At 35.3% G+C, this 16706-nt stretch overlaps 1 protein-coding gene across 4 annotated transcripts in view; it reads left to right on the top strand.

The window, feature by feature from the left end:
* LOC138075333 (sodium channel protein type 2 subunit alpha) overlaps positions 1-16706 on the top strand; it is an 85731-nt gene that overhangs the window by 62116 nt on the left and 6909 nt on the right. For 2 of the 4 annotated variants that reach the window (XM_068967022.1, XM_068967023.1), the window contains exons 18-24: positions 1551-1705; positions 3152-3325; positions 6765-6887; positions 8078-8359; positions 9621-9678; positions 14877-15010; positions 15379-15483. In XM_068967022.1, coding sequence (XP_068823123.1) covers positions 1551-1705; positions 3152-3325; positions 6765-6887; positions 8078-8359; positions 9621-9678; positions 14877-15010; positions 15379-15483 — 1031 coding nt within the window. Of the gene's footprint in view, positions 1-1550; positions 1706-3151; positions 3326-6764; positions 6888-8077; positions 8360-9620; positions 9679-14872; positions 15011-15378; positions 15484-16706 lie in introns of all 4 variants that reach the window. The other 2 variants (XM_068967020.1, XM_068967021.1) reach the window with 1 other exon arrangement.

The following is a 16706-nucleotide window of genomic DNA, read 5'->3' as shown; positions in this document are numbered from 1 at the left end:
CTAATATTTTCAAGGCATGTTACTCTTCTTAATCCTTTGGGAGACAGAAATGTGAAAAAGATCACCCTCAAAGAAACAAGAAATATATGCTATTTATTTATTGCTTGAGAAACTAATAATATTTAAGAGGATTTCATTACATTTTCATGAAACAAAGTATGTGATCTGGCTGACATTATAAAGTAGCATCTGATAATTATCTGTGCATTAAAATACTGTGCTTCTTCAAAATGAGGTTTCCATCTTTCTATTCATTGAACAAGATCTCTCTGTCAGAGTTAAACCTCTAGGTCAGGAATCTTCTCTTTCTCACACCCCAGCATCCCCATATACATGTGCTGCCAGGTCCTGTCAACTCAGGAGACTCTTTTGGCCCTGACCATTGTCACCACCATTACCCTTGTTTTCACCTTCTTTCATGTTACATTGGCTGAATCTTCTAGGCTCTTGACTACTTGTCCATCTTTTGTCTTCTAGCCATCTGATGCCTTGTACAGGCATAGATCATTCTGAATCAATATTCTTATCCGGTAAATCTTTATAACCCCGAAATAAACCCTTCAGTGTTGTCCCCATTAGATAGCACACAAAATCTAAGTTCTCTAACTGAATCTTTCAGGTCCTTTTCAGATTGGCTGTAGCTGTCTTTTCTGGTGGTAATTCCCAATTTTCTGCTTCATACAGTTTCCAAACTTCCCTGCCATTGCTTCTCCATTCCTTTTCAGCTCTATGTACTAGACCTGATTGCAACACATCCTTCAAAGTTTAACCCCCAATCCACTTCTGTACAGCTCAGTATTAGGAGTTAACCTGCTGGTAAACTCTAACAAGATTTTTCTTTCTATAACGATGATATCTATGGACAAATCATCCCTGCTTGAAATGCACACTGTTTTTAGAGAGACACTGTGTTTTGCATATTCTAGTATTATAATTGTCCAGTATAATTCCTTGAATAAACAGGTACGCAAAAAATATTTGTTGAGAAGCCTTTGATCTAGTAGACCACAAAGTGTTTGTTACATTATTGCTGATAATGGCTGGAGGTGCAGAAACATACATATTCAATAATAATAGGATCTTTATATCAATTCTTGTTTATCTCTGGTTATCTTATTTAGAGAAGTATTGTGAAACTTTCCAAAATTCTATTTACTTGTGACTAAAAGGGAAATGTTTACATTGTATCATTAAGTGAACTAATTAGAAATCACATATAAAGTTCAAATATGAGTGGAATTATAGGATAGGGATAGGATGGAAATACTAACCTTTGGTGATTTCTTTCTTTCTCTTGTTCTATACTGAGGTTTTATAATGTAATACATTGTACTATACTATTAGACCATTATACTAGCCCCATAAGCACTAAAAAATAGGTTTTGGATGAATGATTTTAAAATGTATAGATGATTTCTATGTCTACAAGTGAAAGCCAGCTTAAAAAATAAACTTATTTATAATGTATCAAGTAGGTGAATCTCCCACCCACACAAATATGCATAATCAAAGAGTGATATTTTTTCTTCATTTGCTTTGACATATTTTAGACTGTGTGCGGAAGTTTAAGTGTTGTCAGATAAGCATAGAAGAAGGCAAAGGGAAACTCTGGTGGAACTTAAGAAAAACTTGCTATAAGATAGTGGAGCATAACTGGTTCGAAACCTTCATTGTCTTCATGATTCTGGTCAGCAGCGGGGCACTGGTAGGTAACATGATCTGCTCCTTTACTTTTACCTGAAACCCTGTAGCTTTCCCCTCAATCAACCTCCTTTGCATGTTTTCGCAAGAAGGTGTTTGTGAAGATGAGAGACACCGTATGATATTTTTAGCACAGTGTGAGAGGCTGGCTAAGTAGCAACTTTTATTGTTCTGCTGCAGGCCTGAGATTGAATCAAATTTAGATCAGTATGATTTTTTCTGTGAATATTTAAAGAACGACCCTTCTAACTTTTAGTCATCAGAACCAGTTCCTATTAAGAATCAATATGTAGACAGGGTATGGGATTATCAGCTAAATATCAATCTGCTCAACATAAGCTCCTGGAGAAGGCAATGGCACCCTACTCCAGTACTCTTGCCTGGAAAATCCCATGGACAGAGGAGCCTGGTGGGCTGCAGTCCATGGGGTCGCTAAGAGTCGGACACGACTGAGCGACTTCACTTTCACTTTTCATTTTTCTGCACTGGAGAAGGAAATGGCAACCCACTCCAGTGTTCTTGCCTGGAAAATCCCAGGGACGGGGGAGCCTGGTGGGCTGCCATCTATGGGGTCGCACAGAGTCGGACACAACTGAAGCGACTTAGCAGCAACAGCAGCAGCAGCAACATAAGCTCCATTGCTGTGTTCCTGCCCATTCACTAGTGCCATCCACATTGAAGGGTAAATAAATTAAATTACCCACAAGTAGCAAAGTGAGATCATTACAGACTTATTTTATATCTGATTTCACTCAACAGAATGGTCAAAAAACCAACAAAAATAAAAACCAATTTCTCCTTTTTCCTTGATCCAGATCACCAAGTCCTGATAGTTTTTCCTGTACAGGGATTGAATTATTAATACACAATTGTTCTTTTCATTCCAGAAGACTCAGGGACTCCTGCAAATGAGTTCCCTTGCCCTTTCCAAAGAGCTCTGCAGAATAGTGGCAAAGGGAGGTTCCCGACAACTATATTCATGCTCAGACTGAGCTAGAGAGATAGAGAAAGCAAAAGACTAGTCCTTGCCCCTTCCCCAAGCTAAGGGGACTCCTTGCCTTACGTTTTCATCACTAACTGGGTTTAGGGTTACAGTTTTAGGGTTACAGTCAAGCAACTCTGCACTGAGCAAAGCATATATGCTCGCAGATTATTTTGTGCCTCCTATTGTAGACAGAAGCAGCTGGCAGTGTCTCAAAAATTTTAAGCTCTGATGGGATATCCTGATACCAAAATTTAAAGATTATTTGAATTAATTTGTTGACTGAAATGCCCAGTTAAGAGTCACTTGCATATAGATAGCTATAGAGCAAAATGCAGCTCTGGGAAGCATGAAGTCTTCCAGCTTTAGGCACCTGAAAAGATGCTTGCAAGCATGATATTTTCTAATAAAATACCAGTTAGAGACAGTTTATGACAATGAAATTCAGTGGAGTTTTTTCATTTACAGGCCTTTGAAGATATATATATTGAACAGCGAAAAACCATTAAGACCATGTTAGAATATGCTGACAAAGTTTTCACTTATATATTTATCCTGGAAATGCTTCTCAAGTGGGTTGCATATGGCTTTCAAGTGTATTTTACCAATGCCTGGTGCTGGCTAGATTTCCTGATTGTCGATGTGAGTATTCTGCTTGTTATTGTTTCATTTCACTGGCATGTGAATGGTAACTTCTAGTCCTCGCTTGGTGTCTGGCACATAGTAGGTACTCAGTACGACTGCAAGACCCCAAATATAAATGATGGATCCCATCTTCCCAATAAGAAAATGCCCCAAAACATTTTTTGCCAGAGTTTCACAGACAAAATAGTTAAATTAATATTTAAAATCCTGTTACACAAAGCAATATATAAATGTAGAAGTTTTGCTTTATCACTCTCACAGATAACTGTATTTAAATTCTTCACGGGCGTCTTTGATGTTGGCATTTTTGTCGTCTTCAGAACCTGTTGCAAAGTGTGTCCCACAGGTGGGTTAGTAATTACAAAGGAATATGAAAGTCCAAGTAGCAAGAGACACTTCTTGATTTGTATGATTGTAGAAACAGATTAGCTATGGGCCAATTACTTAAGAGTTTTATGAAACTATATTGGTGTTGAAAATAATATATTAATAAATGCAGTGCCAGAAAGTAAGAGGCTTTAAAAAGTATGAATATGAGTTTATTCCCTTACTTCTGAGGGAAATTTTTGAAGAAGATCTTAACCAGACAAAATTTTTAAAATAAATTTTATTTAATTTTGAAGATATATTTCTTAAATGCCTTTAAATTAATAGTTAATTTTATCTAGAAGTTTAAGGCCTTTTGTCTAGGAGAAAACTAGGAGAGCCAGAGGGAACAAGGGCCAGGAAACCTGGAGAGAAGGGATAGAATGATACTCAGATTAATTAAGAAGAAAGACACTGAAATTTTTAGGAAAGAAAAATGTGTGCTTTAAGTACTGAACTTTAAGATAATATTCTGTTGATTATAATAACTCCTGTAATTAAAGAAATATAATGATATATAAAAGTTATGTATACTAGAAAAAGAGAAAAATGGACTCTTTCATGGAAAAAGTTAGTTTTTATAGTTGTAGGTGAAAAAAATTCAATTTAATTTAGTAGGAGCTTTCTAGTCACCAAACAGAAAAAATATGTAAGAAATAGAGCTTTTTTTTAATTTAAGAGACTAAAATATCTTTTCCTTTTGCTGAATCTGCATAAAGCAAGCCTATTATTCATATTAACATATAAAGCTACATGCAGAATTATATCAAAATTTTACTGGCAATAAAATGACAATAATACTTTAAATCACATGTGTTTGAGCACTACAAGCAAAAGAGAAACATACTATGACAATACCAGTTCTTTTATTCATATAATGAGATTATAGATGATACTTTATTTTCTGCCTGTGATTATGATACACTGTACATTTTTAATAAAATATCTTATGTTTACTATATCCATGTAAAAATAAAGGCATTAAGTCGATACTACCTAAATATAAAGAAAATCTTAAGAGAAATGTGTGAGCAGCTGTTCATGTTACCTAGTGTATTCTGATGTTTACCTTCTTGGATTTAATAAAATTATTATGATAATACATTAAGCTAATTAATGCCTTGATTTATGTCAAGCGTATTTATCAATCATCTATTTTCTATGGAAGAAACAAATACGTATGCCATTTTCTGGGCCTATGGGAGTTTACAGGCAACTAGTGAGGATAGATATGTATACAATGAGAAGATGACATCTGTATTAGAAGTTTCATCTGCTTCACCGAGGAAGAAGCACAGGCTTCATGAGGGCAGTGCAGTGTGAACTGGCATTTGAAGGATGTCAGCTGGTACAGATGAAGCAAGGACATCAAAGCCTTGAAGACACTGCTACATGCCAAGCAGGGCTTGTTCAACCACCAAGTAGTCCTATAGGATAAGCTCTGTGCCACAGGATGAGGGAATTGGTTGATACTTTGTCATTGGTTGATAAGAAACGTAAGTTGGAGAAGAGCTTGAAGGACCTGAGATGCCATTCAAAGAGATTTATTAATAGATCTATGATTTAGCAATTTAGTAAAGAAGCTTTTGAAGAGTTCTCAAAGATACTCTTCTGTTGAAGAGTATCTATGGAAAGTGACAAGAAAAGCTCACCCAAGAAATTTGTTGCAGATGCCAGTGATGGAATGGAAGAAAATTACTATTTAGAGGCCAAAAAAAGAAGACCAGGAAGAGAAGATCTACATGTATCTCCTTTTCATATTCAGCAACACAAGACACATAAAACTGAATGTTTACTACTTCTTTAGCTAATAAATACTGCCCCTGTTCAGAATTTTTTTCTTATGTCTAACTTTCATTTTTCATTCTTTAATTTATAGCTATCTCTTTTTCATTCTGTCTTCAGAGAAGATAAAGTACTACAAGTCCTCATGTTTTATACCTAGAAAATCTTCACAATAAATGATAATTCAGTAACTTTATCTTTTTTTTGTCTTTGAAGAGATTTGCAAAGCCTAAAAATTTAGATTTTAGGAAAAATATAGAAACTCCTTAAGAAAATTTTATCGATACATTTTTTTCCAAATTTAATGGTTTTTCTATTTCATATTACATGTAGAAAATTAGTTTGAATAAGTCAAGTTGTGTTGGAAAATATTTTTATGTGCCTCATTTACTTCTCTTAAAAAAATGTAATAGCACTAACATCATATTCTTAAAAGCTATATTACACATCTGTTTTCATTTTCCTGCTTTTGAAATTCAGGTGCACTTTAGGAGAAAATATCTTGTCTTTAACTTGTATAGTTTTAATGGGTTTTCTATGTATTTTCAAAGGAAATCAGACACTTCTGTGCCACCTGTGGCAGTTATTCTTTTCCTTTTTCACTGTAATGTTATAACTTATATCAACATTACATTAGCCATCAGTATAAATAACTAAAGAAAACATTGTTCTGACAAATTCTAATTAGTTATACTAAAATCTCAACTTTTTAAACTTAATGATTTCAGTTTTCCCGAATTAATGATCTTAGGCCTTCACACTGACATTCACAAGACTAAACCACTGTTTAGAAATCTAGATCTTTCTGAGTGTGTTTATATTCAGAGTCAACTGTATCTTGCATACTTTGCTTGCATACGTGTACTAGGTTTTCTTTTCTCTTTCAGGTCTGCTAAATAACATGAGAAATGATAAAGTTTTATAAATCTATAGATGAAAATTTCATTTTGCTGTCATTCTTTTTCTTTCTTTACATTTAATTCTTTTAAATTTTCTTGTCAAGAATCTTGATAAAAAGAGCATATATTGCTGCTGCTTTTTCATTAAGTTTATAGCAGTGGTTCTCAAAGTGTGGTTCACTGGCCAGTATCATTAAGCTTAAGTGGGAACTTAAAGAAATGCAAATTCTCAGGTCTCATCCGAACCTTGACCAGCCATCGTGTTTGCAACAAGTGATTTTGATACTCACTAAGTTTTGGAACTGGTTTATTGCAAACAGCAAGGCTGAGTTGTGTAAGCTTTTTTGCCTATAATTAAGAAAATTGTGTTGCTTTTTTCTGTATAGGTCTCATTGGTTAGCTTAACTGCAAATGCTTTGGGATACTCAGAACTTGGTGCCATCAAATCCCTCAGAACACTAAGAGCTCTGAGGCCACTGAGAGCCTTATCCCGGTTTGAAGGAATGAGGGTAAGACCAAATGCTTTAGTATTTGTTGGAATTATAATTGAAAACAGGGTTTCTCTGATGGCTGAGGTGATAAAAAACCTTCCTACAATACAGGAGACCCAAGTTTGATCCCTAGGTCAGGAAGATCCCTTGCAGAAGATCCCACTCCAGTATTCTTGCCTGGAGAATTCCATGGACAGAGGAGCCTGGTGGGCCACAGTCCATGGAGTCACAAAGAGTCGGACACGACTAACACTTTCAGTATAAACTGCTGTTTTGAACCTTAGACGGGACACATCCAGGTTAAATTTGTCTTCTACATTCATATTCATGTAACCAATCAACCAGTAATATTTGTCAGACATCCATAAATGACACTGTTGGAGGCACTCACACAACATAATGCCTGAATGATGGCTTCTAATTAGAAGCAATGAGATTGCCTCTACCTAGACTTTTTTACTCTGTGGGAAATTTCCAGCATGTTGTGTAGACTTCTGATGTGAGTCAACATTAGTTATGTTCATTCCAGTTTATAAATGTGAAGAAAATCCCACTCACCGTAATTTGAAACCACCAAATCTTTCCTCATCATTTTTCTTCCCTGCTCCATATGATGTCTTCTGAGCCTTTTAAAGTCCAACCCTGGCATTTTTGCTCTCAAACAAAGGCTGCGCTAGCTAAAAAGTAGGTCAGCTGTGGAAATCTTTCACTCATTTAGAAAGGTGGTAGAAAGGAACTGGGAGGCATTTGTACTGCCATTTGTCATCCCCTGAGGCATAAAAGCTGAGACTACATACCCTCAGCACTGAGGAAACGATGATGCCCTGTTCAGGTAGGTTTGACTATTCAGAAAGGAACTTTTAGGTGTTGTTTTGTGATATTTTAAAATAGTTACTTAGGATTTTCTTTGAATGTTGCAAACGCAACCAGAAATGGATGATATGTGGAGATATATGTGCTTCTGTAAATGTGTGTGCGTGGTATCATAGAAAGGAATGGCTAGCTATTAAATTCTTTTCAGTTTACCAATTTAAAAACCTGTTTTACAGTAGCCATTTTAGTTTTTTAAAAAGAGAATCAAGCTTTCAGTACTAAAATGATTTTTATATTTTCTCTGTTGAGTTTTCATGTACAATGACCTAAATTTCTAGTTCTCCTATAGATCTGACTCTCTTTTCACTTCTCGTCCCATCTCACTGCTGTGCCAGGTTGTTGTCAATGCTCTTTTAGGAGCCATTCCATCCATAATGAATGTACTTCTGGTTTGCCTGATCTTTTGGTTGATATTCAGTATCATGGGAGTGAATCTTTTTGCTGGCAAGTTTTATCACTGTATTAACTACACCACTGGAGAAATGTTTGATGTCAGCGTGGTCAACAACTACAGCGAATGTAAGGCCCTCATAGACAGCAACCAAACTGCCCGGTGGAAGAATGTGAAAGTCAACTTTGATAATGTGGGACTTGGGTATCTTTCTCTGCTTCAAGTAGTAAGTAAACACTTTGTTATTCACTGTGATGTGTTACTAAAATGAGTATAAAATTCTTACTCACTGTTTGCAATACATATTTCCTTAAGCCCATCTGCCTAGATTCTTCCTTAATCATGGATGAACTGTCTTTCTGCACCATGTTGGAGACTGGATGGCTGTATAAAATTTAAAGTCTCCCAGACTATGCCTTAGGTTTCCAAAACAAGTCTTTGTTACTGAAATTTCTATGTAGTTTGCCACTGTCTTCCCCAATCTGAGCAAAGTAGAGGCATTGGCCCGAGGATGGGATTGGAAAGGTAGGGAGAGGGGTGGTAGATTTCTGTCCTTCTCAGATACCAGACAGTATCTAAACTCTTGGCAAGTCTCCACTCACCCAACTTTCAGAAACACCATAACCAACTATTCCCCTCACAGGGACTCCTACCTTGATTTCCATCTTATTGCCTGTTGCTTGAATGCTTTAAGATAGGGAGATTGTTCTCTTGCAAATGAAAACCTTCCTAGCAAGTCTATTATGCCTGCTATAATTTCATAAAACTCCATGTAGCTTCTCATCTGACCACTCTAAGTCATGTTCACACACTCCCTGAGTTGATCCACTAACACGATACCCAACGCTAGATGAATACTGCAGGGTCCTGTGGCATTAAGAAACTGAAAAACAAATGTGCGTGACTTGTCTTCAGAATTACTGTGTCTCTTCAACCAAAAATTTTAGAGTAAATTGCAGTTAGGTATAATAGTTTTAGATTATGAAGTTTCTTCTTATAGAACAATTGCCTCAAAATAGTATATTTGGCAATTTCAAGAGCAAACCATCATGATTGGTGGTTGATGATAATATCATTTAGAAAAGATAAGCAGAAAAGACAACCTTAAGATCAAATAATGCAACATATTTTTCAGTTTGTCTGAAGGTAATACTATATACGTGAAATTATTTCATGTTACATTCTTGTATATATACGTAAGAGTCAATGGTTGTTGATAATTGCTTTTATGATAGCACATTGTTATAATCTATCATGATTTAAGTATAGATGTTAAAGTCACATAGAAAGATGTTATGAAAGAACATGAAGGGAGAGTTTTCAATGCATATGTTTTAAAACTTTGCCAAAAGAGTTTAAATATTAATTTCAAACTATTTTATATACCTGTTTTTGAATAAATATTGGTTAATAAATCTGATATTTAGTCTCTTCTAGAATTGTAATTTGCAAGGGGAAAAAATTCAATGGTGTGACTTTTTTTTCAGGCCACATTTAAGGGATGGATGGATATCATGTATGCAGCAGTTGATTCACGAAATGTAAGTCTATTTAGAGGGAAAACTGTTTAATTAGATCTAGTGACTATTTCTACAGTGTTGTAATTTACTGATACTGTCAATAAAATAAAACCATGGGTCAATTTATACAGAATATCTACATTAGAAAAATAAAATATTCAACCTTACATTACTTCTTCCAAAATTTGATTTGAATGTGTTTCTCTGTTCACTGTGAATGTTCTAACATATCTTTCCTAGTGTCTAGAATAGCAACTGGCACTTAAAAATTTGTAGATTCTATTTGTTCTATTTGTAAATAGAGACATTTTATTTTTGGTTCTAATAGTTCTAGCCATGAATTAAAAGCCCTTACAGACGCTTTCTTCATCTGTCTCAGATTTCCTCCAGCTTTTGATTTTTTTTTGTGATAGGAAAGTCTGAATAATGATAAAAGAAAAAAAAACAAATAAAATCATATTTCTTTTTGGAAAGTTAAATGTTATGATAGAAAGGGCTTTTATAATGTATCTTACACACATCAGCACTTTTGAAATTTTTTGTGGTAATCTCCATATAATTTCTCACTATTTAACAATAAGGAAGGAAATCACATTTTAAAAAAGAGATTGGTTTCTCATATATTGTCAGAGCATAGTAATTAAGCTCAAGATGTTATATCCCTGACACCAAAAACAGGTGGTAAATTAGAGAGAGTTCCTGAACTTTTTTCACCTTATAAAAAATAAGAAACTATAAGAGCTTGACACTGCATTTTATCTCTTTTATTTTCAGGAGTCCCATTTATAGGCTCTTTTGAATAATATTAATAATTTATAATTTATTACCACTTACTGTGTTAAAGGCTTTCTTACATTATCTCATTTTCTATGGTAGTTTCCTACCTATTTGATTAATTCAAAGTTCTCTCCACCTTTTTAATCAGTAACCTACATGACATGCAAATTATTTTCAGTTTCTTCCTTAATAACTTAGCATACACTATTGTATTTTGTTGTTCAGATGCTCAGTCGTGTCTTACTCTTTGCGTCCTTATGGACTGCAGCACATCAGGCTTTCCTGTCCTTCACTGTCTCCCAGAGTTTGCTCAAACTCATGTCCATTGAGTCTGTGATGCCATCCAACCATCTCATCCTCTATTGCCCCCTTTTTTTCCTGCCTTCAATCTTTCCCAGCATCGGGGTCTTTTCCATTGAGTCAGCTATTCGTATCAGGTAGCCAAACTATTGGAGCTTCAGCTTCAGCATCAGTCCTTCCAATGTTGATTTCCTTTAGGATTGACTGGTTTGATCTCCTGCAGTCCAAGGGACTCTCAAGAGTCTTCTCCAGCACCACAGTTTGAAAGCATCAGTTCTTCAGAGGTCATACTAGTATATAATCCCTCAGGATTCAAACACTTTACATAAGATGAAATTCAATTGGCTTCTAAAAGTATGGAAAGTTATTCACCCTTACTCTCGTTTAGTCAAAGAGAAGTGCAAATTTAAACCAAAATTAAATATTACCTACGTACTTTCCTGATTGGCAACATTTAAAAGTCTGACAATATCAAGTACTGCCAAGAACTGCAAGAACTCTGGTATGCTGGGGGTGGGGTTGGGGAATGGGAAATGGGTAAACATTCCTTTAAAAGGCCTCCCTGGTGACGCAGATGGCAAAGAATCCACCTGTAGTACAGAAGACCTGGGTTAGAACCCAGGGTTGGGAAGATCTCCTGGAGAAAAGAATAGCTACCCACTCCAGTATTATTTTTTTAAATTTTACTTTATTTTACCTTACAATATTGTATTGGTTTTGCCATACATCAACATGAATCTGCCACAGGTATACATGTGTTCCCAATCCCGAACCCCCCTCCCATAACATCTCTCTGGGTCATCCCAGTGCACCAGCCCCAAGCATCCTGTATCCTGCATCGAACCTAGAGTGGTGATTTGTTTCTTACATGATATTATACATGTTTCAATGCCATTCTCCCAAATCATCCCACCCTCTCCCTCTCCCACAGAGTCCAAAAGACTGTTCTATACATCTGTGTCTCTTTTGCTGTCTCACATACAGGGTTATCATTACCATCTTTCTAAATTCGATATATATGTGTTAGTATACTGTATTGGTGTTCTTCTTTCTGGCTTACTTCACTGTGTATAATCGGCTCCAGTTTCATCCATCTCATTAGAACTGATTCAAATGTATTCTTTTTAATGTCTGAGTGATACTCCATTGTGTATATTTGCCACAGCTTTCTTATCCATTCATATTCTGATGGACATCTAGGTTGCTTCCACGTCCTGGCTATTATAAACAGTGCTGCGATTAACATTGGGGTACACGTGTCTCTTTCAATTCTGGTTTCCTCTGTGTGTATGCCCAGCAGTGGGATTGCTGGGTCATAAGGCAGTTCTATTTCCAGTTTTTTAAGGAATCTCCACACTGTTCTCCATAGTGGCTGTAGTAGTTTGTATTCCCACCAACAGTGTAAGAGGGTTCCCTTTTCTCGACAACCTCTCCAGCATTTATTGCTTGTAGACTTTTGGATTGCAGCCATTCTGACTGGTGTGAAATGGTACCTCATTGTGGTTTTGGTTTGCATTTCTCTGATAATGAGTGATGTTGAGCATCTTTTCATGTATTTGTTAGCCATCTGTATGTCTTCTTTGGAGAAATGTCTATTTAGTTCTTTGGCCCATTTTTTGATTGGGTCATTTATTTTTCTGGAATTGAGCTGCAGGAGTTGCTTGTATATTTTTGAGATTAGTTGTTTGTCAGTTGCTTCATTTCCTATTATTTTCTCCCATTCAGAAGGCTGTCTTTTCACCTTGCTTATAGTTTCCTTTGTTGTGCAGAAACTTTTAATTTTAATTAGATCTCATTTGTTTATTTTGCTTTTATTTCCAGAATTCTGGGAGGTGGGTCATAGAGGATCCTGCTGTGATTTATGTCAGAGAGTGTTTTGCCTATGTTCTCCTCTAGGAGTTTTATAGTTTCTGGTCTTACGTTTAGATCTTTAATCCATTTTGAGTTTATTTTTGTGTGTGGTGTTAGAAAGTGTTCTAATTTCATTCTTTTACAAGTGGTTGACCAGTGTTCCCAGCACCACTTGTTAAAGAGATTGTCTTTAATCCATTGTATATTCTTGCCTCCTTTGTCGAAGATAAGGTGTCCATAGGTGTGTGGATTTATCTCTGGGCTTTCTATTTTGTTCCATTGATCTATATTTCTGTCTTTGTGCCAGTACCATACTGTCTTGATGACTGTGGCTTTGTAGTAGAGCCTGAAATCAGGCAGGTTGATTCCTCCAGTTCCATTCTTCTTTCTCAGGATTGCTTTGGCTATTCGAGGTTTTTTGTATTTCCATACAAATTGTGAAATTATTTGTTCTAGCTCTGTGAAAAATACCGCTGGTAGCTTGATAGGGATTGCTTTGAATCTGTAGATTTCTTTGGGTAGTATACTCATTTTCACTCTATTGATTGTTCTGATCCATGAACATGGTATATTTCTCCATCTATTAGTGTCCTCTTTGATTTCTTTCACCAGTGTCTTATAGTTTTCTATATATAGGTCTTTAGTTTCTTTAGGTAGGTATATTCTGAAGTATTTTATTCTTTTCGTTGCAATGGTGAATGGAATTGTTTCCTGAATTTCTCTTTCTATTTTCTCATTATTAGTGTACAGGAATGCAAGGGATTTCTGTGTGTTGATTTTATATCCTGCAACTTTGTATATTCATTGATTAGCTCTAATAATTTTCTGGTGGAGTCTTTAGGGTTTTCTATGTAGAGGATCATGTCATCTGCAAACAGTGAGAGTTTTACTTCTTTTTTTTCCAATTTGGATTCCTTTTATTTCTTTTTCTGCTCTGATTGCTGTGGCCAAAACTTCCAGAACTATGTTGAATAGTAGTGGTGAAAGTGGGCAACCTTGTCTTGTTCCTGACTTTAGGGGAAATGCTTTCAACTTTTTACCATTGAGGATAATGTTTGCTATGGGTTTGTCATATATAGCTTTTATTATGTTGAGGTATGTTCCTTCTATTCCTGCTTTCTGGAGAGTTTTTATCATAAATGAATGTTGAATTTTGTGAAAGGCTTTCTCTGCATCTATTGAGATAATCATATGGCTTTTATTTTTCAATTTGTTAATGTGGTGTATTACATTGATGGATTTGCAGATATTGAAGAATCCTTGCATCCCTGAGATAAAGCCTGCTTGGTCATGGTGTATGATCTTTTTAATGTGTTGTTGGATTCTGATTGCTAGAATTTTATCAAGGATTTTTGCATCTATGTTCATCAGTGATATTGGCCTGTAGTTTTCTTTTTTGTGGCATCTTTGTCAGGTTTTGGTATTAGGGTGATGGTGGCCTTATAGAATGAGTTTTTGCCTGGAGAATTTTGTGAACAGAGGAGCCTCGCAGGCTACAGTCCATGGGATCTCAAAGAGTCAGACGCAACTAAGTGACTAACACTTTCACTTTCATTTCTTTAAAAGAGTTGAGCATTATCAACATTATTCATACTTAAAAAAAAAAAAAACAGAACTGTGTTGGATAAGAGAGCACATCATTGTTACAGAAACAGTCCTTAAGACCTGCTAAGTACAGTGAATCAATAGACTCATTTTCAGAATGGAAAGATCCTACTGATGTACTTATGTCAACACATATGGTAAGAATTCTAGTCTAGCAAGAGAAATACATAACAGAAATCAAACCCTTACTCTTACCTATTACTATTGGCCAGGTTCTATTCTAACAATTCTCATATAGTAATATATTTAGCCTTCTGAACTACCATACTAGAGTTGGTTCTGTTTTTTTCCATTTTACTGATGAAGAAACTGAGTCAGAGAAAGTAAAATTTGAAAGTTTTTAACATAAACTAGTGTAATTGTAGCATCTCTTCTATAGGAAGAGGAAGTCCTCATCCCACATGCCCCATTGGGGTCTTAAAAGTACATTCATATCCTAGGCATTTATTGGGTGAAATGAATTTTAATTATTCAGACTTTTCTATGAATTGTTTCATTTTCTGAAGTCAATGAAAGAGTTTGGAGACTCTTCAGTAAGTGTGTTAAACTTGATCTTTCCTAAAATCTGTTTAACTTTTTAAAAATTTCTAGTAATAGAGATATGCTTTGAGAATTGAAAATTCACTGATGTCTTTTCTATGAAACAAGTTTTAGGTCTAATGGTTATCATTTTTTATATTTTGTAGGTAGAATTACAACCCAAGTATGAAGACAATCTGTACATGTATCTGTATTTTGTCATCTTTATTATTTTTGGTTCATTCTTTACTCTAAACCTTTTCATTGGTGTCATCATAGATAACTTCAACCAGCAGAAAAAAAAGATAAGTATACTAAAACTTCATCTTTGCTCTAAAGTGCTAACTAAACATATCACACTGTTTCCTTTTGGCTCCAAGTGCAGTCATCAAAAAGAAAGAATATAAAATTCAGAAATTATTTTGACTTAATCATCTATGAGTTTTTAAGTGATTGATAATTCAGATGGCTGAATTACTATCAGCTATCTGAAAGTACTGATATTTCCAGTACAGAAATCTGACTAATTTACACATTGACTATATGCATATCTAAAACACGTTAGTTAGTAACTTTAGAATAGAATGTGGAGACATTTTTGACACAGTTACTAATATGGATTTTATAGCTACAAAGCACATGATTTTTACGAGTTTTCCTTTCATTTCTTTACTTTGGAGGTCAAGACATTTTTATGACAGAAGAACAGAAGAAATACTACAATGCAATGAAAAAATTGGGTTCAAAGAAACCACAAAAACCCATACCTCGACCTGCTGTAAGAATAGCATACTTTCATCATTAATAAAAGCTATGTTATCTATCACTTTTATAGCCCAAATTGCTAGATATTGATTTTCATGTATTGCAAAACAGTTTCTGCCTTAGCAATGTGACCAGATAGCCTCAATAGTCTAAGTATTTGGTATTTTTTAGATACATAATATGTAGAAATTATGTAATATATTTTATACACAGACATAAAATATATATAAGTAAAAATGTTCAGGCTTATATACCAATATTATTCCATAGGATTGATGTCACTGAGGAGCTTCTAATAATGTAGAGAAGAAAACATATTCGTATATAGTGTAGAAATATTGAATGTTCTCAGAGTGCAGTGAGGACCAATTGGGATAATTGATACAGCTTGGATATGCCCCATATTCTCTCCAGCTCTGCAGTTTGAATGGAATCATTAATGAAACAAGTCATAGGTCTTGTTTGTTCCTGGTTTTTAAGAAAAATTTCCTATTTCCTCTGAGCATCTTGCCCTAAATCAGATGACATCATTCTCTATGGCTTTTTATGATGATTGCAATTGTATATTTGCCAGTGGCTACTGGTCTGTTTGGTTGCTGCAAGGAATTGTTGTCAGAAGAGTCCCTGAGTTCTTTCATGTTTCAGAACTCCTCTCTGAATGTATACAGGGTACAAGGTAGTCAAGTGTTCCCCAGGAATCATGGCTCTATGACTCCATTAGTGATGGTATAAAATAACTGGCCATGCCCCTATTCTGTTTGTAAGATAACAAAAGCCCAAAGAAAGTAGATAGTAATATTGGACAAAACATAAAGAATGTATAATTTGAGCCTACTTTTTGAGAAATAATACAACTTGAATGGATAAAGGAGAAAAGCAGAGTAATAGCTTATATGAAAAAACAAACTTCAAAGTCATGGAAATAAATATTCCAGTGGAGAACAGCGATATATTTTTGAAATAGTAAGTAGGAAACACAAGGTTTTCTGGGTTAAATGAGTCAAGCCCACTATGAATCCGAATAAATCCATCTTAATTTAGCCAAGTAAAAATACGATACAGTTAAGTGAACAGCATCGTAATGTGAAGAAAAAGAGATTTTTAGAGACTCTTATAGGGGGCAGGAGGAGAAGGGGATGACAGAGGATGAGATGGCTGGATGGCATCACTGACTCGATGGACATGAGTTTGGGTGAACTCCGAGAGTTGATGATGGACAGGGAGGCCTGGCGTGCT

Source organism: Capricornis sumatraensis, chromosome 3 (genome assembly GCF_032405125.1).
Source record: "Capricornis sumatraensis isolate serow.1 chromosome 3, serow.2, whole genome shotgun sequence".
NCBI lineage: Eukaryota > Metazoa > Chordata > Mammalia > Artiodactyla > Bovidae > Capricornis > Capricornis sumatraensis.
Note: the sequence above shows the minus strand (reverse complement) of the source record. Positions and strands in the feature narration are given on the sequence as shown.